Source organism: Mustela erminea, chromosome 3 (assembly GCF_009829155.1).
Source record: "Mustela erminea isolate mMusErm1 chromosome 3, mMusErm1.Pri, whole genome shotgun sequence".
In the NCBI taxonomy this organism is placed as follows: Eukaryota; Metazoa; Chordata; class Mammalia; order Carnivora; family Mustelidae; genus Mustela; species Mustela erminea.
The window spans coordinates 97,569,676-97,594,950 of NC_045616.1; the positions used below are offsets into that span (position 1 = coordinate 97,569,676).

A 25,275-nucleotide genomic window follows, 5' to 3' on the forward strand; every position below is an offset into this window, starting at 1 on the left:
GAAAAATGTCAAACCTCTTTCAGTTTTCTACTCTTCATTGTCAGGGATGGTATTTGGAAGTAGAGCATGAAGTTCTTTATTATAAAAAGAAATGCTTGGAAATAAGAATTAATGCTTAAATGGAGGATGTAAGGGTTCTAATTTTAAGAATTTAGATCAGCCCTGGGCTCCATAAGTGCCTGGACTGTTGCTATGACCATAGAGGATCAGAAGGGCTGTCTTACCTCTGCAATGCTTGCTGCACTGTGTGCTCGTCTCTTGTATAGTCTTCCTTATCCTCAAGTGACTGATCAGTGTGTTCGGTGATTAAAGCATAGTCCTTCTAGTTTCCTTTCTATTCTGAATTCACGTTCCATTTCATTAAGATGCATGGCCCTAAGATAGCAGCACAAGATGCAGTAGGTCCTAGTTTTGCACACATGGTTTTGTTTTGTTGAATTAAATCTGATGGTAACTGCACCACATTATATACTTGCTGCTCATCTAGTCAATTCATGTTAGAATTCTGATCTCTCTTAGGGAGTTGGTCAATTTTGATTTGTACCCGTGTGCCTTCAGTGGCTAACTGCTAAGCCTCAAATGAAGATATTATTTCAGGGAATGTCTGAATCTGGTAACTTTTTTATATGAGAACATTCCAAGAAGACACACAGGCTTATAGTTACTTCATGACACAGCTTGTAGGCAAGAGTAACTTGTCAGAATAAATGGGGAAAAAAGAATGATTAGATCAATGGAGGAATTCAAGAAAGGCATTGCCAACTATTTTTTAAATTGTGGGGTTTAAAATTTCTTTCCTTATATTTACAAGAATATGATTTTTCCCTTTTTTTTATACATTAAAAAATAAATATGCAACTAAAAACTCAAAAGAAACTAAAAGCTAAGGTTTGCTTTTCTGTAATCATTATGTTTATGACTTTTAAATCTTTCTCTGTATTCAGTGGTCTTTACTAGCTCTGTGCCTTAGACGACCAACTCCTAGGCATCTGCGGCTGGATTTCCCTCACAATTGCTCATTTCCTCTTAAATGTATTAGTATTTAGGTCCCGGTATATTTAATTGTAGTTTTGTTTGACTTTCCACCTCTCTCTGCTTACTGAACAAGAGGAAAAATACATTAATACTTATATAAATGGACCGGTTTTCTGCTTTCACTAAAGTTTAAAAGAAAGCACACCTTTCACGAACTTGCAAGGGGATAGACTAGTCCAAGCATTGAGTAAGCTGAACGGGTAAGTGCAGGGAGGTACAATGGGAAAACTGGATACCTCCCAAAGCCTCCCAAGTTTGCCCTCTGCCATGTTTCTATATTATTTTAGATTTAAAGTTAATTTTGAGAATGTCAAATACACCCATATTCAAATGTAAGTACAAAAACATGGCCCAAAGCCAAATAGGAAAAAAAAAAAAAAACCTACTTGCTACCACCCCTTGGTTCAGACAATTAGCATGAAAATCAGCTATAAATTTTTTAATGTATTCTGTTATTCCACATTTTAAAATGTAATCCCTATGTGTGTGTGTGTGTGTGTGTGTGTGTGTGTGTTTAAGGCTGTAGTAGGATAATTCCCTAATTGATATAGAACAGACACTAAAACATAGGCATCTTACTTATTTTCAATTTAAAATGCAATTGTGGGGTGGGGGGAGAAAAGGATATAGAGTTTTGCTTTAGTTGGCATTGTGTTACTGCCATGGGAGTTTACTTTCATCTCAGTTCCCATAGATATGTGTGAGAAATTCCTCAGGGCCTGAAACAAGAGTATATTCAGGGTTATATGATCTGACCTAATCAACCATGAGTGCTCTGATACTCTTTAAAAAAAAAATCACTTGTACAAGCTGTTTAATGGAGGCCTTTCTCAATCATCTTCTCCTTCTTCCCTTGATTAGACATCGATGAGTGCAGCATCATTCCTGGGATATGTGAGACTGGCGAGTGTTCCAACACCGTGGGAAGCTATTTTTGCATTTGTCCACGTGGCTACGTCACCTCAACAGATGGCTCTCGGTGCATTGGTAAGCCTTGGATTTTTGAAAGCACAGTACAGTGCTTCTTTATAATAACAGAATAGCCCAAACGTGTATGAAGATGGCAACGATTATAAAACCATTAGGAAAATGGCTGAAAAGGTTGTTTAAAATAAATGGCACCCCTATTGAGGACTTGATAGACCAGGTGTTCTTTGCGAAGACTTCAGTTTCAAAAGCCATCTGGGTTTGTTTTATGTTGTCAGTGTCTTTTTGGAAATGAAGGAAGACTTCCTCAAGACATTGCTCTTGCCCAGTGCTAGAGACACAAAGGCAAGAGAAAGATACTTTTTAAAAAAAATCTGCCTTGGGAGACAGAATGTAGTAATTAAAGCTTCTTCTGTTGCTATGAATCATGAATGTAGTCAGGGTCTTATTTCCTTACAGCTTGTTTATTCTAGTGAAAAGAGTGATTACAAAAAAGAAACTGACACCTTTAATTTGTGTTTTAAATATATTCAAAGTAAAGCCAAATATATTTGTATGTTTTCCTGTGTTTGGTAAGAAGAAACAGTATTTCTCAGTCATGGTCTTGGTCATCCATTGTTGAGCAAAACTTAAACTTAGGGCCACCATGCGATGTGAATGTGAGAGGTGTAGATTCTGCCTTGATAATACCATATTGTCATCATAAATACTAACAGAAGAATAACAGTGACTGTAATAGAAAAAAAAAACGGAGTAGTAGTAAAAATAATCATTACCATTTCTGAAACCAATGCCATGTGTAAGGCACTGCACATCTGTATTACCTCAATATCTCAGAACTGTGCAGCCTTGGGCAAGTTCTGACTTTCCCACTGACCCCTCTGTTCCTCAGTTTCTTCTAGTAAGTGTGTAGCAAAACATTCTTGATTATGGTTAAGAGGAGAAGAAAGAGGATGTGCCTGCCCTGGACCCATATGTTATGTAATCCTCGTGATAGCTCTGTGTGATCAGTTTAATTATTCAGATTTGCAGACAAAGAAATCTGAGGCTCAGAGAGGTTAGCTAAGTGACTTACCTCCAGCAGATGGAGCTGGTGTTCTAATGCAGATCTCTGGACTCCTGCCCCTGTGTTACTCTGACACTACACTGCCTCCTTAGCTATTTCAAGCAGGTGGAGACCCTGTATTTAGGTATCAAGGTCTCTAGTGTGAGTGGTTTCTCAGGTACTGTGCGGACAATCTGCTTGGAGAGGTAGGATATCTATGTCTGGCCTCCCTCTCCCATCTTAGAGTAATGAGATTTGAATGATAGTTGTTTGTTCTTTATGAATGCATCAAGTCTGTATCTTACATTAGGTTAAACATTTTATGTGGACTATTAAGTGTAGAAATTGGAGAAAACTAACTTGTTTTAGGGTCAGTGTGCCTGTTGACTCACCACCTGTAAGTCTAATTCATTTAATTTAATTTAATTTTGAAGTGAGAGGTCTGTGAGGGTTGAAAACTAGTCGAACCTCCACTTGGTTTGATTTTCTAAAACTATGTAGGAGGATAATCTGTGTACATACATGTACACGTATTCATCAGCTTGAAACAGGCCTGGATTCAACTCTGTGGGAGGAATACCAATTTGGGAGTCAGCATTAAACATCATTGGCTCATGCCATAGACCCTAGTTTCAGGAAACTTACGTTCTAGAATATGGCTAGAATAAAAAGGGAGGCTAGAGATGTAAGTGAGGTTCTTCTTGTGAAGTTCTAGACATCCACATCAGGTGTATATATTTTATTTGGCAGGTGGAGTAATCAGAGGCCTTTGAGCATGGATTAGAATGGAGGTGGTAAGGGCTGAGAAGAAAAGCAAACTAGTTAGAAAATTTGACACAAATGTTAATCTTTTATATCATATTTCCAAATTAATTTTTTGTATTTGATTTTTTACATTTCTAAATATTTGTCAAACAAAATTTGTGTTCACTTTTTTTTTTTTGCATTGGAAAGGAGGCATATTCTTCATTATATCCAGATAATCAAGATCAAGATTCGCAGTGATTTATGGAGGTTGTTTTTCTGCACTGTCAGATATTTGGTTTACCATGAAATTATGATAAATTCTCTTTATCTCTTGCCTGCCTCTATAAAGTTCTGAGTCTTTACCTGGACATTCAAAGCCCTTAGAACCTGGTGCCAATCTGTAGCCAAGACTCATTGCTGGGCGCCTGGGTGGCTCAGTCAGTTAAGCATCTGACTCATGATTTCAGCTCAGGTCATTCATTCATTATCTCAGTGTTCTGGGATGGAGCCCTGCATCAGGCTCTGTGCTCTTCATGGAGTCTGCTTGACATTCTCTTTCTCACTCTCTTTCTGCATCCCCTCCCCCACTCATGCTCTCTGTCCTTCTGTAAAATAAATGAAGTATTTAAAAAAAAAAAAAAAGACTCATTGCTAACGACTTGCTGCCTCACTCTCACATTCCTCTCACTGTTCTCTGTGACCACACTGCCGTGGCTTGGCCCACGGTATCTGCTCTTCTGAAGCATCTTGATTTCCTCTTTTTGTGATCATTAAAACCTAACTCATCCTCTAAGTCCCCAATTAGATATCACATTTTCTTCTTGGACAAAATTAATCAGCCTTCCCCATAATATTTTTCATTTCTTTCGTTTCTGACTTCAGCACACTGTACAGATACTTGTGCTTTATTTGTTGGCTGGACTGTGAGCTCCATTGGTCCGGCCTTACACCGCTCCCTCGGAGCCTTACATGGTGCCTTGTATGGAAGTTGGGGCTCAGTAAATCTTTAGAAATGAATAGACAAACCATCTGAGGGATGAGGGAGATGATGAGGGGAGGGATGAAGGAGACTTGCGTTGGTTAATGACTAGGTTGCATCATTTGGCATCCTGCTGGGTGTGATACAGTAGACGTGATATGTCCCCAAGATAAGAGCCTGCTTGAGCTCCAGAGAGCTGAAGCACAGTGAGACCCATGCTAAGCAAGAGGCCCCATTCATTTCAGGGTCAACATCCTGACCCAGGAACAAAGATCCCCTAAGGAGGGAAGAGTGGCTCTCCAAAATTATAAAACCATTGTTAAACTTAAGTAAATAGCTTAAAACTTTTTTGAATAACTCTATTACATTTGGAATAAGTATGTGTTTTCCATAGATGAGAAAAAACAAATCTAATATTTTAATGTGTAAGAGATCTTTGATTTTGATATTTTAAAATCTGAGACTGTCTTTTTCTTGCACTGCATTTGTTTATGATTAAATTATGTATGTTATAGATATGTCTGTGCCATTTATTTTATAACCACATATATACTAACAATAATGAGTTGGATGGACTCAAATTTTTCTTGAATATGAAACTGCATGTTATCTGCAGCTCTCTTCTGAGAGTGGCATATGCTAAATGCCGCCCCCATTTCTTTTTTTTTTTTAAGATTTTTTATTTATTTATTTGACACACAGAGATCACAAGTAAGCAGAGAGGCAGGCAGAGAGAGAGAAAGGAGGAAGCAGGCTCCCCACCAAGCAGAGAGCCCGATGTGGGGCTCAATCCCAGGACCCGGAGACCATGACCTGAGCCAAAGGCAGAGGCTTTAACCCACTTGAACCACCCAGGCGCCCCTGCTGCCCCCATTTCTTATTCTAGTTAATAAAAATATCCTGAGTATAAACCGCATTATAAAGCACTAGTAAACTGCCATATTTCTTTTGTGTGTAGGAAAACAATTTCACATGGCAGAAGAATTTAGCTGGACATTTTAATTTCAAACTAAGATAGTTTTCACATTTTACTTTATACTAAATATAAAAGTCAAATGCTGAGGTAATTTTATCTAGTATGTTTTATCAAGGTTTTTTTTTTAAATACCCAGAACAGAGCTTTCTTTTCAACATAGAGTACTATCATATGTCCATTCTAAAGAAGAATAGAAACATGCTAATAATCTTTTTCTTAGAAGCATTTTTAATAGCACAGTTTAATGACCCTGATGTCATTTTGGAATACTCTGGCATTATTAATACTTAATTTCCACATTGTAATTTAGGCAGAGAGAGTGACTAGCAGACAGCAGTGAGTAATTAATGAACTGATAAGAGCAGTGAGCAAATTCTGTATGCAAGATGATATGTCTGCTGTTGTGAACATGGATCCAGCAGGAACCCTAAGCAGAGAGATTTCAAAGTACCAGTCAGCAGCAAAGCCACAAAGTTCAGGAAATGAGAGCAATAAGCACGTAGAAATCTTATGGCCACAACATCCAAGGACATTTTCTTGAGCCTTACAAAAGTTTCAGTGCACAGTGTTGTCTTGCAATATTCTTAAGAAAAGAAAACCTGAAAACAGAAATGTGGGAAAAAAATAATAAAAGAAAATGTTTAAGGCCATGGGTGATTAACTGCTAAATCATTTTGTAGGCATTGGATTCTCTAAGTCAAAAATTCTTGAGGAAGTGGGTATGGGTGTAGACTTTGGCACACAGGTAGGAATTGCATGAAGGGAACAGGGGTGTACCGAGTAAGAAGAAAGGTGTGAGTAAGACTGCAGACACAGAAAGTGTCTGAGGGGCTCCGGAGAGGGTGTGAAGAATATATCTGTGAAAGAGAGCTGAGGGAGGGAATAGCTGGAGAAAAAATAAGAAAGATGGTTGAGATTAAGTTCTGGTTGCTAAGGTTCTTAACTTCTATGCTGAGGAGTTTCAGATTGATCCCGAGGGTCATGAAAGCCTATCAGGATGTTCGAGCAGGACATAGACCAGATATGAAAATCAATGGGGGAAAAGCATTTTAAAAGAAACAGGTCTTCATGCAATGATTTAGAGTGATGACCGGGATATGCTGTTGTCATGCAGCGCCCTATGTGGTCATGGGTGTTGATCACATGAGCACATGCATATTTGCAAAAAAAAATCCAGAACGCCTAAAAATGTTTAACTAAAGGAAGAAAGGGAGACAGAGATGCAGCAGGAGACTGAATAGTGTTTTACTTTTAACTTCAGAATCACATACAAGTCAACTGGTGGAACAGAGATACTAGTTTTAATTAAGAAGGAAAGTCCTAGAAAGAAAAGGTTAGATAGTAAGGAAGAAAACTGTCACTATCCTAAAGGAAGCGATAAACCTAGGAGCCACAGTACTTCTGCTTCTTTCATTGTTCCTAGTTCTAGTTAGTTTTATGTAAGGGAAACATGAAAGCCTACATGGAAGTATTTGAGAAATCACAAGAATCTGCAGAATTAGTCAAGGGGAACCCAGGTAGGCTCTAGACCATCAAAGAGACAGGTGCAGTCCTCCAGGATCAGGGGATGAAGCCTGAAACAATGGTTGCTATTTACCTAACACCTAGGATCACTAGTGTTCTAACCTGAGCTAACCTTATCAGTGTTTTCTGGCCGAATCCTTCATTTTTAATGAGCCAAACTCCTTCAACAGGAGATCTGTTTATTTCGGGGTACAATCCCCAGCTTTTACAAGGTTTTCATCACATCGTCTAATTAGCCATTAGTTCTCAAATCAAGCTTAGAGTAAATGTCAAGCCATGAAAACACTCTGATAAAAGTACCATTATTTTACTTCAAGATAGATTTATATTTTAATCAGGGGAGATGAATTGCTTCCTCTTCCACAGTGTGGCTTTAAATGAGACTTCATGTAAACCTTGTTCAGAAATGTAGTGAGGGTGATAGATTGTTAGAAAAATAGACTTGTTTTTATTACTTCTGGTGTATCAGTCCTGCAGTTAAACATAACACCGAGTATCCGAAGGATTTATCCTTGTTGTGTCATAAATATGCCTCATCTGCCTTTGCCCCTAGTAATTCCCGATTTCAAGGGATGGTTTGCCTAGACAGTTCTTACTTCTTTTGGGTATCCCCTTTTTTATGTCCATTTTTTTATTCCAGATATTCTTCCATGTGACACGTTTTTAAAACAGAGATTTCTAAGGACCATTTAATTTTTGCTGGGCAAAGGAAAGAGCCCCTGTTTTGCATTGAGATGTGTTTTGGGGGAGCTCTTAAGAAGGATGCATCAGATTGATCTGTAGCTTATCCTAGTATGTTTTTGACACATGGGATTAGAAGTAGATTACCCACCTCCCTAATGTTATTAGAAGAAACTGGTAGTAGAATTTATTTTTAAAAGTTATGATTTATTTTCTAATCCACTCTTCCTCCCCTTCCGTTCTATCACAAATGACATGGTTTCCTCCTATACATATCTTAGGACTGATCAAAGATTTCCAAACTGTATAGAATGTTGGTTATTTATATTCATTGAATTTGAAGATTGCTCTTTGATCTAAAAAGATGCTTTTTAGAACTACACTGAATTATAATTCACTATCTTTAGGAAATGGCATAATGGAAAAGCAACTGAGTATTTAGTAATACATTTAAATGAATTTGTATTTTATTAGTCACAGTGCAGTCTTCATATATGGAAATCACAGTAGTGGTTTCATATGATGAGGCTCATTTTTATACGTAGTACCTTCTTTCCACTTCAATACTGTAGTTGACCCATGAGTTGTTTAGAGTGTACAGGGTTTCCCTGTTTTGCAAATTTTCCATGTGGGCTTGGAAAAGATGTGTTTTCTCCAGTTGACTAGATATATCCATTAGCTCAAACTTGTTACCTGTGCTTTTCACATTTTTTCTTCATTTACTGAATTTTTTCTACCATATTGTCAGTTACTGAGAGTTGTGTGAATATCCCACTGTCATAGTAGAATTCTCAGTTTCTCCCTGTGGTCTCCAAGATTTTGTTTCTGTAATTTGATGTTATGTTATGTTATGTTACTTTAGATGAATATCTAAAGTATTATATTTTCCTGGTGAATTGAGCCTTTTTTCAGTATGTATTGACTCTCTAACATTGTTTACTTTTCTCGATCTATTTCTGAATATTTTCTTTTTGTCTATTTTATCTCGTTAAGCATCTCATTTTGTGAGTGGGCCTTGGAGGTTTAAGTATATGCTTGCTGTGTATTTTTCCCTCTCAATTCTTCTTCTTCCTTAGTTTATAAATGTGTCTCCTCTAAACAACCTAAATCTAATTTTAAAAAATTTTTTCAGTCTGAAAATCTTTGTCTTTTATTTTTTATTTTTTTATAAAGATTTTATTTATTTATTTGATGGACAGAGATCACAAGTAGGCAGAGAGGCAGGCAAAGAGAGAGAAGAAGAGAAGCAGGCTTCCCGCTGAGCAGAGAGCCCAATGCAGGGCTCAATCCCAGGACCAATCCCAGGACCAATCCCAGGACTCTGGGATCATGACCTGAGCCAAAGACAGAGGCTTTAACCCACTGAGCCACCCAGGCGCCCCAATCTTTGTCTTTTAAATTGAGATTTAAATACATTTGTATTTGTTATAGTAACCAATATGTTCGCATTTCAATTACCTTCTTTGTGCTTCCTATTTTTTTCTTACTTTTTTCCTTTCTTGCTCTTTTTTATTTATTGGTTTTCCTTCCTTCCCCACACTCCATTTAACTTTTTTTAGTTAAAAGTTCAGAAATTATATAATTCTGTGGATTTAGTATTCATTCTAGTATTTTAAGATGCATGTGTAGCTTAAAGTCTAAAATTAACTTTTATTTTACCCATATCTAAACAGTAAAAGGATATTAGCATGGTCACACTTTGATCTCCCACTTCTAGCTTTTAAAAATTCTATCCAATTGCCATTCTGTATTTGCAACAAATTAATCATTATTATTACTGTGTAATATTTTAGTGCTTGTTTATATTTATTCATATATTTAACTATTTTTCCTCATTATTCCCTTATGTATTTCAACCTTCTGTTTTGGAATAGTTTTCTTTTTGCCTGAAGAACCTTTTCTAGGGGGCATCTGGATGGCTCAGTCAGTTAGACATCCACTCTTGATCTCAGCTCAGGTCTTAAATCTCAGGGTTATGAGTTCAAGCTCTGTGTTGGGCTCTGTACCCAGCATGGAACTGACTTTTAAAAAAAAAAGAAAGAAGAAAAGAAGAAAGAAAAAAAGAACCTTTTCTAAAATTCCCTTCAGCAAGAATTTTTTGGTAGAAAAAATAATTTCTTTTTTGTGTGTGTTCCTGAGAATCACCTTAATTTTCCCTTTGGAAAGATGGTCTCTTGGGATACAGAATTTCAGGCTGACAGCTATTTTATCATAGTATACAGAAGATTCAATATTCCAGTTGGGTTTTAGCATTCATTAGTGCTATTAAATATTCCTTAGCAGGTGATTTGTCTCTCTTTCCAGCCATTTTTAACTTCCTTACTTTTTCTTTATTGGTCTGCAGTTTCACAGTGATGTGGCGAGCTGTGGATTTCTTTCTGTTTTTCCCACTTCAGATTTTTTGGACTTCCTAGATCTGAGATTGTCTCGTAGCATGGTTAGAAAGTTCTAAGCTAGTTATCTGTTGAATATTGCCTCTCCCCCTGTCTGCTTATTGCTTCTTTCTAGTATGCTTACAAGATGTATGTTAACTTTCTCATGCTTACCACCACATTTCTTAACCTTCTTTTAAAAAATATTTTCCATCTCTTCATCTCTCTGAACTACACTGAAGATAAATTATTTAGATATATTTTGGAGCTCACTAATTCTCTTTTCATTTATGTGCAATATACTGCATGATATATTACTAAACATTTTATTTTATTTGTGATAGTTTTCATTTATAGAACTTCCGCTAAATTTTTTTAAGTCCCTCTTTCATGGTTTATGAACTCTTTTTACCTGTTCACATTTTTAGATTTTCATTGTCTTAAGCATATTAAATATAATTTAGTTATAATTAATATTAAATGAATTGTCATTACAAATAATCACAAATTGTCAGAATCAGTCTGACCATTCTGTATCTGATATCTGATGTTTATTCAACCACTTTTTAATGGAGCCTTGTTTCTTTATGTGTTATTTATTCACTCATTTATTTAGCTATTTATTTTCTTGTTAGCTATTCCTGTTCTTGGGACTTGTCTGTGGGAATTCTTTGAGACCTGCATAATATTAAGTCCTCTTTTGTTCTGTTTTGGCTTTTGCCAGTTGCTTGGTATCCGGTATCCCTGCCTGCGGACCTTGATGTAGTCTAGTCTTCCTTTGAAGTTTTTCAGACCACAAACCTACTATGAATTGAGACATCAAAGCTGTCTCTTTGAGGAAGAGCTTGTGGTTAGAGATTCTTGGGAGAGATGTGTTTTTACCTCCCCTCAGTCTTAGCTGCCCACCTGTACATTATAGTCTTGTAACAAGGATGTGGTTCTTTGGAGCCCCAGGTTTATGGGGTTTCCTATGAAGTTTTGTGCTGGAAGAAGGAATATGGAGTTTTTTTTTATGCTGTAGACCCTATGGAACGATATCAGGGCTGAAATTCAAAGTCTCTAGAGCTTTGCAGAAACTCTAAGGCTGAAACCTAGCTGTGTACTTACATCTTAAAATTCCTGTTTTCACGTCATTATGACTCTGTTTTTCCCTTTCTTTCATGCCAGCCAGCTGATGTATTTTTTAAAATATTTTTTCATATTTTATGCAGGATGTTTCAGTTGGGAGGGGCATTCACAATAGCTAACCCACCATTCTGTTTGGAAACAGAACAAATACTGTTTTTTTTAACTCTGCCACTAACCCTGTTCCGTGAGGAAGAGGAGTTAAGTATAGTTGCAAAATCAGATGGTAAGATGATGGGAGACCTAAATCTTCTGGTTCAAGGCTGTGGTTTTGTTCTTCTCGTCTTTTGTTTTCTGACTTTTGTCTTTTATTTTTTTCTCAGACTTTGTGGTACAGCCTTCTCCTTGCAGAAGACTTTAAGAGAGAAACATGTTCAGCCTACTTTGTAGTAACTGTATTCTGTAACCATGATTATTAGATAGTTTAGGACTTTCTTATCTAGATTTACATCCTATTCTTGAGGAATGTAGCTGCTGAGTAAATGTAGAAATATGATACTCAGGGTTCCTGGAATAAATATTCCAAAAATTATTTTCCTCCATCATTTTTGGGCACAGAAACTTACCTGTGAACTTATTCCCAGTGACTGTCTGTTCAAGTTCAGCTTATGAAGTTTAGGAAATGTCTGCGGTGTACTCAAGTATGCATATGTGCTTCAAATTTAGTACTTGGGTTTTGGACATATTAGGTTTCTTTTGGGAAGTAAAAGGAGGTGTTTTGATTCTTATAGGGAGTACCTTATACCCAATTCACTTATTGAACATTCGCTTAGCAGTAACCTGAGGTATACTGCAGACCATTTGAGAAAATAATACATTTATTTTACACTCTGTATCTAGTATAAAAAATTAGCTTTACCTACTAATGAAATTTTTTTGTAATTAATAGCTTCATCTACATTATCGATGTGCAGCTCTTGATTTTTGTGGTACTTATTTCTTCTTGCAGTCAGAGCCAAAACTTCTTTGAGGCTTCTTGATGAAAGTTAAATAATACATAAAGAGCTAGACCCATAGTTTATTTTGCTTTTTTTTTTTTTTCCCCATTGCTTACAATAAAATCAGTTTCAGTTGAAGCCCACAGGGCTTATAGTTGATATTAATATTTTATCCCTATACAACTTTGCATCTTATGTTCTCTTTCAGTGATGTCTTTCAGCCTTTATCTTCCATTTTGATCCATTCTCTACCTTGCTGGCAGAATGATGTTTATTAGAGTCCTCTTTGATCGTGTTAACTGCTCTACAGCCAACATTGCAAGATAATGCCCAATCTCCTCACCGTAGCATCCTGCCAGGCCCCCAGTTACAGCATGGTCCTCACCTGACTTGACCTGTAATCACCATTTGACATAATCCCTTGCCCCTACTTCTTGAAAATGTCTTACTAGCCTCACAGCTTACAACTGCATGTATACACAGGTCGTTTGCAAGTATACGGCTTCAGCCTGACCATTCCTCTGGGTCCTGGGTTCCTATATTCAACATCACAAGCGTAACACAATTTAAAGAAGAGCCTTGTACTAAGTCCCTTAATCCTGCTTTTCTCCTTATCTTCCCATCTCAGCTGTCTAAGTCAAAGACTTAGGAAATTTCCAAAACTCTCTATTACCCCACTCCCTGAGCTGTACCTTCAGAATATGTCTGCCATCTGACCAGTCTCATCATTGTCAATGATGGCACCCTCATCCAAGCCACCATCATGCCTTTCCGATTACTTTCACTGATATTCTTGCACTTGCTACTGTCAGCATCTAAAGAGATCTTCTTAAAAAATGTAGACCCTTCCCTTTCCTCTAACTGAAAGCATCCAGTAACTGTTAACAGCACTCCACATGAAATCCAAAAGTCCTTTTCTCATGGTTTACAGGGTTGTGTGTGATCTTGTCCTTGATAGCTATGAGCTCAGAGGCTTCCACTATCCCTTTTGTGTTCCCTTCTCTGACTACATCCTCTTCATCTTAAACTTCTCTTCCCTGAGATAACTGAGTGGCTCATGTTGTCACATTATGCACGTCTCTGCTCAGATGCCCCTGTCTGAGAGGAGCTGTTTGTGATCACCCTTTCTAGAATAGCAACTCTATCAGTCAGGTATTGCTGTGTAACAAACAATCCACAACTCTCAGTGGCAAATAATACTATGCTTCAGCAGGTCAGCTGGGGATTGGATAATCTAGGCTGGGATTGGGTTCTTGCTTTCCTTCTAGCTCTGAATCTGTCTGGGCTTGGCTTCTTAGTATAATAGGAGCACATACCTGCTTCACATCTTTCATTCCTGTATCCCTGGAATATGGCATGGCATAGGTTCTCAGTGAATATTTGCTCAGTAAATAAAGAAATGAACAAATGTCATAGAGACTAAGACAATAAATAGATATATATTCGAGGTAAGTAGAATAATTTTCTTTACTTAGCCTCTTCTGATATGTTAAATAATTGACATAAGAACTTGAAATAATTCAGGCATGCCTTCTGTTTTATTTCCACATGTTCAGATCAGAGAACAGGCACGTGTTTCTCGGGCCTGGTGAATGGTCGCTGTGCGCAAGAGCTCCCAGGCAGAATGACGAAAATGCAGTGCTGCTGTGAGCCCGGCCGCTGCTGGGGCATCGGAACCATTCCTGAGGCTTGTCCCGTCAGAGGCTCTGGTGAGCAGCCGACTGCGTGTCTCCTCAGCACAGGCAGTGTTAGGAAAATCAGTAACAGTAGTGTACTTTGTTCTTTTCCTTGAAGTCAAGTTGTATGTGTGTTCTTAGCACTGTCTTCAATATGAATACTGTGTTTTTGTGAGGAATTGGGTGGCATTATTTACGTGGGATCAGTTTTGACTTTATACACTTTATTAATATCAGAAAAATTCCCCAAAACTGATTATGACTTGTCTTTCTGCAAGTATTTTTTGAAATTATTTTGAACATCTGTATTTCGATTAGTTTTAAAATCCTAATCTTTCGTTTCAGGTCTTCGAGTATGTTTGATTAACTTCATTTATATTTTATTTCAGGAGTGTCCCTATTTTCTAGTATCCCAATCCTTGAAGATATTTCCTCTTTTCTAATAACCTGAAGGTTAAGAATAAAAGGGTGGGAGGATACCTTTCATTCGCTTTGCTGGATAAACTAACCATATAACTGAGACTTTATCAGGAAATTACTTAAGGATGAATGAGAAGTAGCTCCTCTTATTAATATGATATAAATGGTAAAGTAGGATTAATGTTTATCAATCCCATAAAGTCACATCAGTATGTTTTATTATATTGTCTTTATGTTAAATTATAGTATTCTGGAAAAAACTAAACTTTTTGAACTATGCTTATGAAATTAGGTATCTATATGTGCTGTTATGGAGAGAAAGATTAAGGCCCATTCTTTCAAAATCTATAAGCTATAGAACATCAAAATTGAGTAATAAAGCTTAAACAACAGCACTATTTGTGCATAGTATATGATTTTGGGAACTCGTGAATTCACAAATAATATATATTAGTAATATTAATAATGAAACAGTTCTTTGAGTTAAATAATTTTCATTTCTATTGACCCTACTGTCCTAATTCTGAGAACAGATGAAGAAATAATTAGATTGCTGTAGTCTTGCTTCTTTTCTCTCAGCTTTGATACTTGGACAAATAAGGTGCAGTTTGAAAAGCTAACTGAACACTGTCTTTTGTTAAAATCCAAATATATAAAAAATATTCTGAAGCCATAGTAATTCCTTATAGCAAAGAAAGGAGATGGGAGAAATGTGTAGGTGTGATACTGATGAAGTTTTAAGTAAAACCAGATCAACAGAAAGAATTATGGAAAGCTTTGATTTTTATCTGTGTAAGTAAATTTCTTGAATTCATAGTTGTATCTGGCATTCTATGAGTTGCACTTGGGGACATAAAATCAAACTGCACATAGCACATATAAACAGTTCTTTGGTTATGCAACTCCGTTAAAATATGGCAAATAGGTTTTTACTTTTTTCTGAAACATCTATACTTTTCCCTGTTACTTCTAGCATTGGAAACATGGATCAAGATGAATATGCTACTTATTCAGATCAAATAATATAGATAAATTAAAATGTTCTTACAGTGTACAGATGACTTTTAGAATCAATCTGTGTTTAACTAGCCTTTCTTTTCTTCTAGAGGAATATCGCAGACTTTGCATGGATGGACTTCCAATAGGAGGGATTCCAGGGAATGCTGGTTCCAGACCTGGAGGCACTGGGGGGAATGGCTTTGCCCCAAGTGGCAATGGCTATGGCCCAGGAGGGACAGGCTTCATCCCCATCCCTGGAGGCAATGGCTTTTCTCCTGGAGTTGGGGGAGCTGGTGTAGGGGCTGGGGGACAGGGGCCCATCATCACTGGACTAAGTGAGTGTTCACTTTTTGGTGTAGACTCTTTATTTTTCTGCCTTAAATGATTTTATAATACCTAGCATTTTTTTCAAAAGGAGTGTGTGTGTGTGTGTGTGTGTGTGTGTGTGTGTGTGTAAAAACCTCTTTCAGGGTCTAAAATACAAGGTAGTAGTAAAAAAAAAAAAAATGCCTGAGAAAATATTATTTTCCTGTTCCATAAACTTTCTAAATTGGAGAAAAGAAGAGTGACCCTGGTTTTCTTTGAAAATAAAGATGAGAGCCTGGTCATACTCCAGTCCAGATGACGCCATTAAAGAGTGTGTTTTTGGTTCCAGTGTATTTCATTTGGCCGTTTGCAGCTGCCCTGTTCATACACCCCTTGAATTATTTTCCAGAACCATTTCTCAACTGAGATAAACTGAATAAGTCTTGCTCTGTGCCTATCCAAATATTTTAATGAAATATCTTTCTTTTCCTCACCCTTTTTTGTTGAATAACTTGGGCTTTGGGCCAGAACTGGCACTGGTGTACTTGACATTTAAGTTCATTCTTTTTATAAGAGCTGCTCTTGCTAATAATATTTAATGATGTCCTACAGTGTTGTGTTTATTCTTTTTGGCAGATGGCCTATTTACTATCTGAATATTCAGCACAGTTAAGGAAAAAAAAAAGAAATGGAAAGCATTCAAATGTACAGTAGAACATTCCTGAAATTTTGAAAAGACATCATTACAGGCAAAGTTTCCAGATGTATCACTTAACAAATGCGAGTTATAACCATGTGTCTCAGGAATATTTTTTAGATCCTCAACATTCAAGTTTTAATAAAATATAGAATAGTGTGAGCCTTTGATATGTACACTTAATGAATGGACTATTAAAAAGTTTAATCTTTACTACAAATGAGCCAAAGACCACCATTTCCTTTTAAAAAATCAGTTTCAATAAAAGTACTACATCTTGTAACGCTGAAATACCACTTGTGCTTTGATTTTTCTGTAGCTATTCTGAACCAGACGATAGATATCTGTAAGCACCACGCTAATCTCTGTTTAAATGGGCGTTGCATACCTACTGTGTCTAGCTATCGATGTGAATGCAACATGGGGTATAAGCAGGATTCAAACGGGGATTGCATAGGTAAGCTCATGATTCTTTAATCCTTTGTTTTTTCATAGCTTTTAGACTATAGGAACAAATTAGACTGTACATCATTAAAAAGAAAAAAAGTCTTCTGAATCAAAGCTAATTTCCAAGCTGTCTCTTCTGTGCATGGTCTTCCCTATGCCCCTTTAACCTACTGCTGAGATAGCCCCCTTCAAGAATTCCCCACTGTTTCCCATCCTGTATATTGTGATTTCTGTGTCTACCTCTGTCTTGCTTTCCTTCTTAGCTGAGTAGCACTAGATATATGGTGGTGTCATCCAGAGGAAGGTGGAGATTAGGAGGAGATAGGGAGAGGAGTCACTTTTGGACATGTTGAGTGTTAGGTATCTAGGACATTGAGATTTTTTTTTTTTAAAGATTTTATTTATTTATTTGACAGAGAGACAGATCACAAGTAGGCAGAGAGCCAGGCAGAGAGAGAGAGGGAAGCAGCCTCCCTGCTGAGCAGAGAGCCCGATGCAGGACTTGATCCCAGGACCCTGGGATCATGACCTGAGCCGAAGGCAGAGGCCTTAACCCACTGAGCCACCCAGGTGCCCCTAGGACATTGAGTTTTAAAAGCCTAAGGCTAAGCGGGGTGTTCAGAGCTAGAGTTAACAGATCGAGGCATCAGGGTCATATAGGTGGCTCTTAGAACCGTGAGGGTGAGTATTATCACCCATGTGAACCCCAGCAAGAATGGAAAGATAACCGTACTACTGTGGCTGAAACCCTATGCCATAGCAACACAGTCCCCTAAAGAAAACTCACTAATTGCGTTGGTGAGACAGCAAGATAATCCAGAAAGTATTAAGTCCCTGATGCAAGGATACCATTTGAAGAGAAAAGTAGTGGCAAGTGTGAGATGTGGCAGAAAACTCAAATATAATGAGGGCCAAAATATCTATTGGATTTTATAATGAAAAGGGTTTTGATGATACCTTGAGAGTAGTTTTAGTTTAGGAGTAGTTTTAGCAAATGATTGTGTAAATGCTTCATAATTAGCATAACCCTAAGTACCTGATTTGGGTTCAAGTCTTCTCTTATATAGATGAAAGACCAGGAACAGAGAATGTCATAATTTTACCAGTGTACATTGAAAATTTTTAAGTGCACTATGGTCTTGAAGGAAAATGTCAGTCAAATATGATGTTTAGGAAAAACCAGTCACTCTAAATTACATACGACTGAGAATGATTAAGGCTAAATTCAGGATCCTTATATGCTGTTACATGGGTTTTGCACTGCACAACTATAGAAGGACCATTCACGTAATCTATATAAATGCCACACCTTGGGGTTATGCAGGGTATAACCATATGCAGTAGCCGTGGCTTAGCTAATACTACTAGATGCTTATTTAAGAGATGGATCAGGTGGTATTTTGGGAAACACCATAAAATATGCGTATATTTATTATTAATTTAATATATTTATAATTTTTATTATAGTAAATAATTATATTTATGTTATAATTTAAGTATAATTTAAGTCGTAAATTGACTTTTCTACCAGAAAACCTGATTTATAAGTATGCAATATATAAAATATCTTCCCTTGTAGATACATATAAAATTACAGGGTAGATCAAACTGAAATTTTATTGACTTTCTTTATATTGTTATTAATATTTGTCATTCATGTGTTACCACATGATTCACTAACGAACAAATAAAATCAGGCCAAAAGTTTAATCTTTACTGCAAATGAGCCAAAGACCACCATTTGGTTCATATTAGCTCCCAGGTGCACTTTATTCTCCCTAGCAAAACGCCTGTACTCTGAGGGAGTTTGTGAATTAATGGTAAAAAAATGACCTATCATTAAGGATCAAAAGTTTTTTCTGCAGTCATGCATGAGCCAGCCTTCTCAACCAGGGTTCCTTTAGTGAATCAAGTCCTACAGAAAGTGATTTCAGTAACTATTTTCTCGATTCTCCCAAGGGTGATGCACAGGTAGTGTAACTCTAGATGCAAAGGACATGAGCTAATCACATACAGGGAATGTGATAATAGGGCCTTACTTTTCTGAAACCGGTGAGGAGAACTGCTACAACTGTTTTCATAAACTCTGTCTAATTTAGCATGGGGATTGCATGTCTGTACAATTAATGTGTTAATATAACTCAAGCTTATGTATTTTACCCAAATATTGTTACAAACAGTTCCATCCTAGATTGATCTCATCCCCCTATCCTGCAAAGTGAAAACCCAAGCAAGGTTGTCTTTCTAACCGTTGTAGTTGATAGAGACAAAGATTAGTATTGGGACATATTTTCAGAAAATAGGTTTTTAATATATTTTTATAAGATTTATTTATCTTTGCGGGGGTGTCAGGGAGAGAGAAAAAGAGAGCAAGCAGAGGGAACAGACAGAAGGAGAGGGAGAGTCCCAGGTAGTCTCTAAGCTAAGCCCAAAGCTCAACATCCGGCTCAGTCCCATCACCCCGAGATCATGACCTGAGCTGAAACCAAGAGTGGGTTGCTTTAATCGACTGAGCCACCCAGGCACCCAATTTTTAATATTTTTAATTCAGTACTCTTTGATCAGGTTGAATTTGACTTTATAAATAACAAATTGGGACATCAGAAAAAGTTAAGAGGATTTAAATTAACTAGCATTTTAAATTGTAGGAGCATGAGATAAGAGTGGTAACTCATTGCACTATATTTTTAGGAATAACACATTGCCATTGCTGTTTGGCAACTTGTGTTAGATACTAATGAAGTGTCATAACATGAAAGGTCATAACTCTATTAAAGGATCACACACAAAGAAAATAAAATCTTGTCCAGTTTGCTATTATAAGAAGTACTCTTAAGACCTGAAAACAGTTTTATTTACTCACCACCTTTTTCTCTCCTTTCCCTGAGAGTTCTACTCTAAAATGTATTTGTGGAACTTTTTATGTCTCTATAAGACAAACTACTGTTAGCAATAGGTTTTAACTCAATTCAAATAATTGTATTTGGGGTAGTAAGAAATTATTCCTGTTTCTTTTGGGCCATAGGTAATCTTAGAGTCCTTGCCAATTAAGTGTTTGTTAAATTAGAATATAAAATATTTCCAAGTATTTCATAAGAATACTATTATTCTTTATTAGTACTTCTTTTATTAGTAGTATTTTGTAAGAATACTATCCTAACCCCAGTAGTATCTGAGAATGTAACCATTTTGATAATCAGCCTCTTTCCCAATTATTTTGTTTATTTTAGGAGTTTAAAAATCCTGTGAATTTTGCTTAAAAATACCCAGTCCCTGGTGAAAACATAGGAAGAAACCAAAGCTTACAGACTATTGTTTAAGTAGTCCTGCTCCTCTACATGGGACAAAACAAAGGTGATCAGTTGGAAGTATTAGGCTTTGACACCTCAGAATCAAGAGCCATGAAATGTACATATCTAAACATGGCGGTGGTCATTTATGAGTCTACAACTTAAAATCTTACAATAATCCCCCAAAACAAATGGGATTTGAAAGTCATGGATTTTAAACTCACTGATAGTTTTTTAGTGAATGTTTTCACTTATAAAGAAGAAATAAGTAAGTGAACTACTCTATCTTTCTATGTACTGATCCTTTGGTATGATCTCTAAGGGGCTAAGGAAGTCAAAATGCATTATGGCTGTCATGGCAAAATAATTGGCAGAGGTGTCCTGGCACCGAGGGGCCGCAGGAACAGGTTCTCAAAGAAGGAAAAGGCCCTGAAAAGTGGCCCAGGAAAGTTTACCTCAACAAAAGGGGGTTGGGTGCATAGTGTAATGTTCTTCACTAGAATTGAACTTTACAATGAAGCTTCTGAAAATGTGCATCTACAACACATTTTTGAATTGTTGCATTTCAGTATTACATACACCAGAGAATTAAAGCTATCTTCAACATTGCAAATTCAAGGTTGTAATTCCTATTGGAAAGTCCACTAAGTTTTTTTATATGCTTGCTAACTCTCTAAACTCTGTCTTTTCTCATTTTGCTTCATTCCTTTGGCTCAGTAGAATTGATGTTATCAACCAAAAGTTTAAATGTAAGTGAATCTTAATGGACTGAAGGTGCCCTTCGGTGAATTGAAAAAGCATTTAATCCTGTTATTCTCTGTTGTTTTGATTTAATTTGCTATGAGATTTTTTGTTGTTGTTGTTCCCCTCCTTTACCAGAGAGGGCTTAATTGCATTTAGTCTGAGTGTTTATATAAAGGAGGTTGGTGAGTTTGATAGATTACAGTTCCTTTTTTAAGAACATCTGTGAAAGGAGTAATCTGTTTATTAAAATGGTAAACCTGTGAATTCATTTGATTGTTGTGTTCTCCAATTTAGCTGAAATTGTATATGTTAATAGCTTCTACGTGTATATGAAATGGCAAGTCATTATGCCCTTACCAGCTAGTGAGGTTTTTAATTTACTAGCATTCAAAATTACATTTAGTGGGCATTGCTGAGAGAAGATGAATTTAACTTTTTCTGACTCTGGCACGTGTAATTTGTCTGGGCTGTAAGCAGTCCAGACTGTTCCATCTGCCATTTGGTCTTGCAGTCCCTGCGATGGGTTTGCATTTAATCAAGCCTTAGGAGAACTTGAATGAAAAACAGTAATGTTTCTCACATTTGGGATCAGAACTAGTATTTGCATTGAACTTGATTTATGCAAAAAAAAAATTCCTGTGCCCATTTTAAGGTCCTAAAGAAAACTGAGGCTGCTGAAGATAATAGACTTTATTTTAATTAATTTCCATTTTCTGTCCCATCCTGTATTACTTCAAACACCCAAGCCTCAGTGGGTAGTTACATATCTAATTGAGGACAACACATAATAACAAAGAAATTCCACAATCTGTCAGTTTCTTTCTTTAAAATCATGAAACTTACAGGATGAATCTATAAATGTCTGTCTTTAGACATCTTTTATTCGGTTTCCAATACCGTACAAAGCTTTGAAAAGGCTATTAGCGTGCCCAGATTATAACAGATAAGTGTCAGAGCCTTTTAGAACTCATGGCTGTGTCTTTACTGAGTCAGCTTAAAAAAAAAAAAAAGAAGAAGAAGCTTTTCAGAGCTTTTAATCATTGTGCATTTCTCAAATTGAAAAATCATTATTTCTTGATTAAAGCAAATTCCCTTGTACTTTCCAATCGGCAATATTTTTGTAAATCTCTAGGCTGGCCTCTCTATTTCAAGAAAGGAATTTTCATTCATTTATAAATACTCTGCTTTTTAGACTATTACCACTGACTGGCCTTCTCTCAAATTTGGGAGGCCTAAATGTACTTTAAACAAACATTTCTAGGAATGGAGTGAAGTCTGTAATGGTTTCTTTTGCTGCTCACAGATGTTGACGAATGTACATCAAATCCCTGCACTAATGGAGATTGTGTTAACACACCTGGATCCTATTATTGTAAATGTCATGCTGGATTCCAGAGGACTCCTACTAAGCAAGCATGCATTGGTAAGGCAGTTTGCATTCACATATGAAAATGTTCCATGAAATATAGTGACCCAGGCTATTGAGGTTAAAAGTAAATTTATTAAAATAAGACATAGAATGAAGTAAGTGCTGTTGTATTACTACAGATTTATTTTATGCTCCTCTCAGAAGTGCTTCCTTTATGCACAAACACTGTTTGGGTGTATAACCCTGGCCACATGATATCTGGCTTTGCAGAAAATTCAGTTTATCTTCCTTCCCTCAATCACAGGTTCCTTTCTCTAAGTAACATCAGTAGCCTTCCTGCTCTCTGATTAACGGACCTTAGGATTTATAGTCATTTTCAACTACTGTTTTCTTTGAACCTCACATGTGCTCCAACACCAAGTCAGGCCTCATCTTGATTCACAGTTTTGTTGCTACACTTCCCCACCCATTGTCCTCTCAATTCCTCCTCAGTGCTGATTCATTGCAGAATTCTTTCTGCAGATGACTCCGCTTGTCGTCTTCTACATTTCCTATTTATCCGTGGGTCGTTGCTTGGCTAAGCTCATCCCACAGCCTTCATCATCATGCTGTTAACCCAGGTGATTTGAGGTTACTGTGTTCTTCTTACTCAGCAGCTTGCCTTGAGTTTGGACATCTTTGACCATTGTGTCCAAAACACTGCACCAGTCATTTCCCTGCACTGTCTACCTCTTCCAGCTTCCTGGCACACCCCCGGCCCAATATTCTTTTTCTTTTCCTTCTTCAGCTCCTCTAGGTCAGGGCTGTCAAAAAGAAAAAAAGAAAAAAGCTGGTGAGAGAAGTTTGGAAGTTTGGCTAAAGAAGCAACATGACCTGAGTTATTACATGTAAAAATATAAACTGGATGTTGAACATCACATTTATTATCTTACTGTTTTTGCCTGTGGTCATTGTAAAAGAATAACATTTGGCCATCCTTCATTGTCCCAGATATCGACGAGTGCATCCAGAATGGGGTTCTTTGTAAAAACGGTCGGTGTGTGAACACAGATGGAAGTTTCCAGTGCATTTGCAACGCTGGCTTTGAATTAACTACAGATGGAAAAAACTGTGTTGGTATGGAAATTGCCTGCCCCCTTGCAAAAGCTTTCTAAAAGATACACATTTTTATTTAGAACCATATATGCTATTTCTATGAAAACTTGCATAGCACGTATGTGAGAATTCTTCAGATGACTTAGGTAAAATATAAACGCATTTAATATGAGGCCATTAGAGTCACAGGATAAATTGTTTGGAAATGGTGTAACAGTGAATAATGTGTTGCTTCTGGAAATTTTCTGTGTGGTATATGTTTAATTCTAGGTAGCCGTTTTGCTTTGTGGTAATTACGAGCACCTACAGGATTTCACATTTTGCCATTATGACACCAACAATTAGCTCTAGTCTGGCAGAATATAAAAATGTCTATAATGTGATAATCAAATCTCTAAATCTGAAGTCCTGGTGATGTCTGGTACCAGTGGATACCAGTACCCCACAGAAATACTGTAGTCACACGGCAACACACAATATTTCAGCTACTAATCCAGGTCCAGATCATTTCACTCACAGTGACGTTTATCACTGCTTTATTCTCCCTTACGGAAGAAACTTCCCCCACCCCCTGAAATCATATAAACATTTTTGCTAATCAAAGTAAAGCACGTCTCATGTGGTTTTAATAAAAACCAAGCACAACATTTACTTAATATTTTCCTTTATATTCCTTACACTAAAGGCCCTTCATGTTCTCCATCCTATTTGCTCTCACTTGGTTGGCGTTCATATTAGGAAAAAAAAAATCAATGAGCACATGGCTCACTTCTATAGTAGAACATGATTGGTGGTTATTTGTGAAAGGAGAGGGAAGTGGTTCCCACAAGGCCAGTGGTATAAGTTGTTCTGCTCTCCTTCTGCAGATCATGATGAATGTACAACTACTAACATGTGTTTGAATGGGATGTGCATTAATGAAGATGGTAGCTTCAAGTGCATCTGCAAGCCAGGATTTGTCTTGGCTCCAAATGGGCGTTACTGTACTGGTATGTATGGCTTTGATAGGAAAGTAACCATTGAATGAATCATCAAGAATTACTTCAGTTTCTTCATGTGGATTTCATATTATTCACATCTCTTGCTAATTCAGTAAGGCAGGTGTCTAAAGCATCCCAGAAAAACATACATTGTGGTCTAAGAAACAGTAATATCTTTAAAAAATAATAATGGTGTAGGAAAAATTAAGGGAATGACAGATTGGTTCTAGCAAGTCTGGAAGAGACAATGTAGAAATAATTTCTCTGTACCCCTTGCCTAAATATAAAAGAGGAAGAAAAAAGTCTTGGAAGGTTTTCATTTTTTTTTGTGCTCTGAGAGCTAGATTTTCCACTTTCATTCATTACCTGTTTTGTATTACATACTTTCCATAAACTCTCTACAGATCATGACTATACCATTCTCTAAAAATCTTATATTGTGACTTAGCGAAGAAGTATTTTGAGTGTTCCTATCAATTTTGTTTATAAAGCCATTTTGAAGGCTAAGCTCTAGTGGTAACTCTAGTAAGCAAAAGAAGTGCTTTTATATCCAATTTATACTCACAATTTTAATTTAGTAAGTTAGAACCAATTTTGCAGTTTTTTTTTCATTTTTCTCCTTTTATATGAAATCCACTCTTTGAATCTTTTCTACTTTCCATTGCACAAACTTACGTGAATAGCATTAGTGCTGATAACCAGTTCCTGTAATTTCAACAAAATTCCATGGAGAGTTGAGAAAGAAAGATCGAGACTGATCTTGTATTTCTGAATAAAAAATAGCTTCTTGACTATTCATAAAAGGGGAGTACAGCATTCAGTAGAAATGTTGTAGCTCTGCTATTTTAACTCATGATTGAGATGTCATCTCAACATTAGCTGACATGGATTTAACACAGGATT

The 25,275-nt window shown here is 36.8% G+C and overlaps 1 protein-coding gene across 1 annotated transcript in view; it reads left to right on the top strand.

The window, feature by feature from the left end:
- FBN2 (fibrillin 2) overlaps positions 1–25,275 on the top strand; it is a 252,722-nt gene that overhangs the window by 121,964 nt on the left and 105,483 nt on the right. Inside the window, exons 8-14 of the mRNA XM_032336836.1 lie at positions 1,897–2,022; positions 13,906–14,058; positions 15,552–15,779; positions 16,767–16,904; positions 22,232–22,351; positions 23,288–23,413; positions 24,259–24,381. Coding sequence (XP_032192727.1) covers positions 1,897–2,022; positions 13,906–14,058; positions 15,552–15,779; positions 16,767–16,904; positions 22,232–22,351; positions 23,288–23,413; positions 24,259–24,381 — 1,014 coding nt within the window. The remainder of the gene's footprint in view (positions 1–1,896; positions 2,023–13,905; positions 14,059–15,551; positions 15,780–16,766; positions 16,905–22,231; positions 22,352–23,287; positions 23,414–24,258; positions 24,382–25,275) is intronic.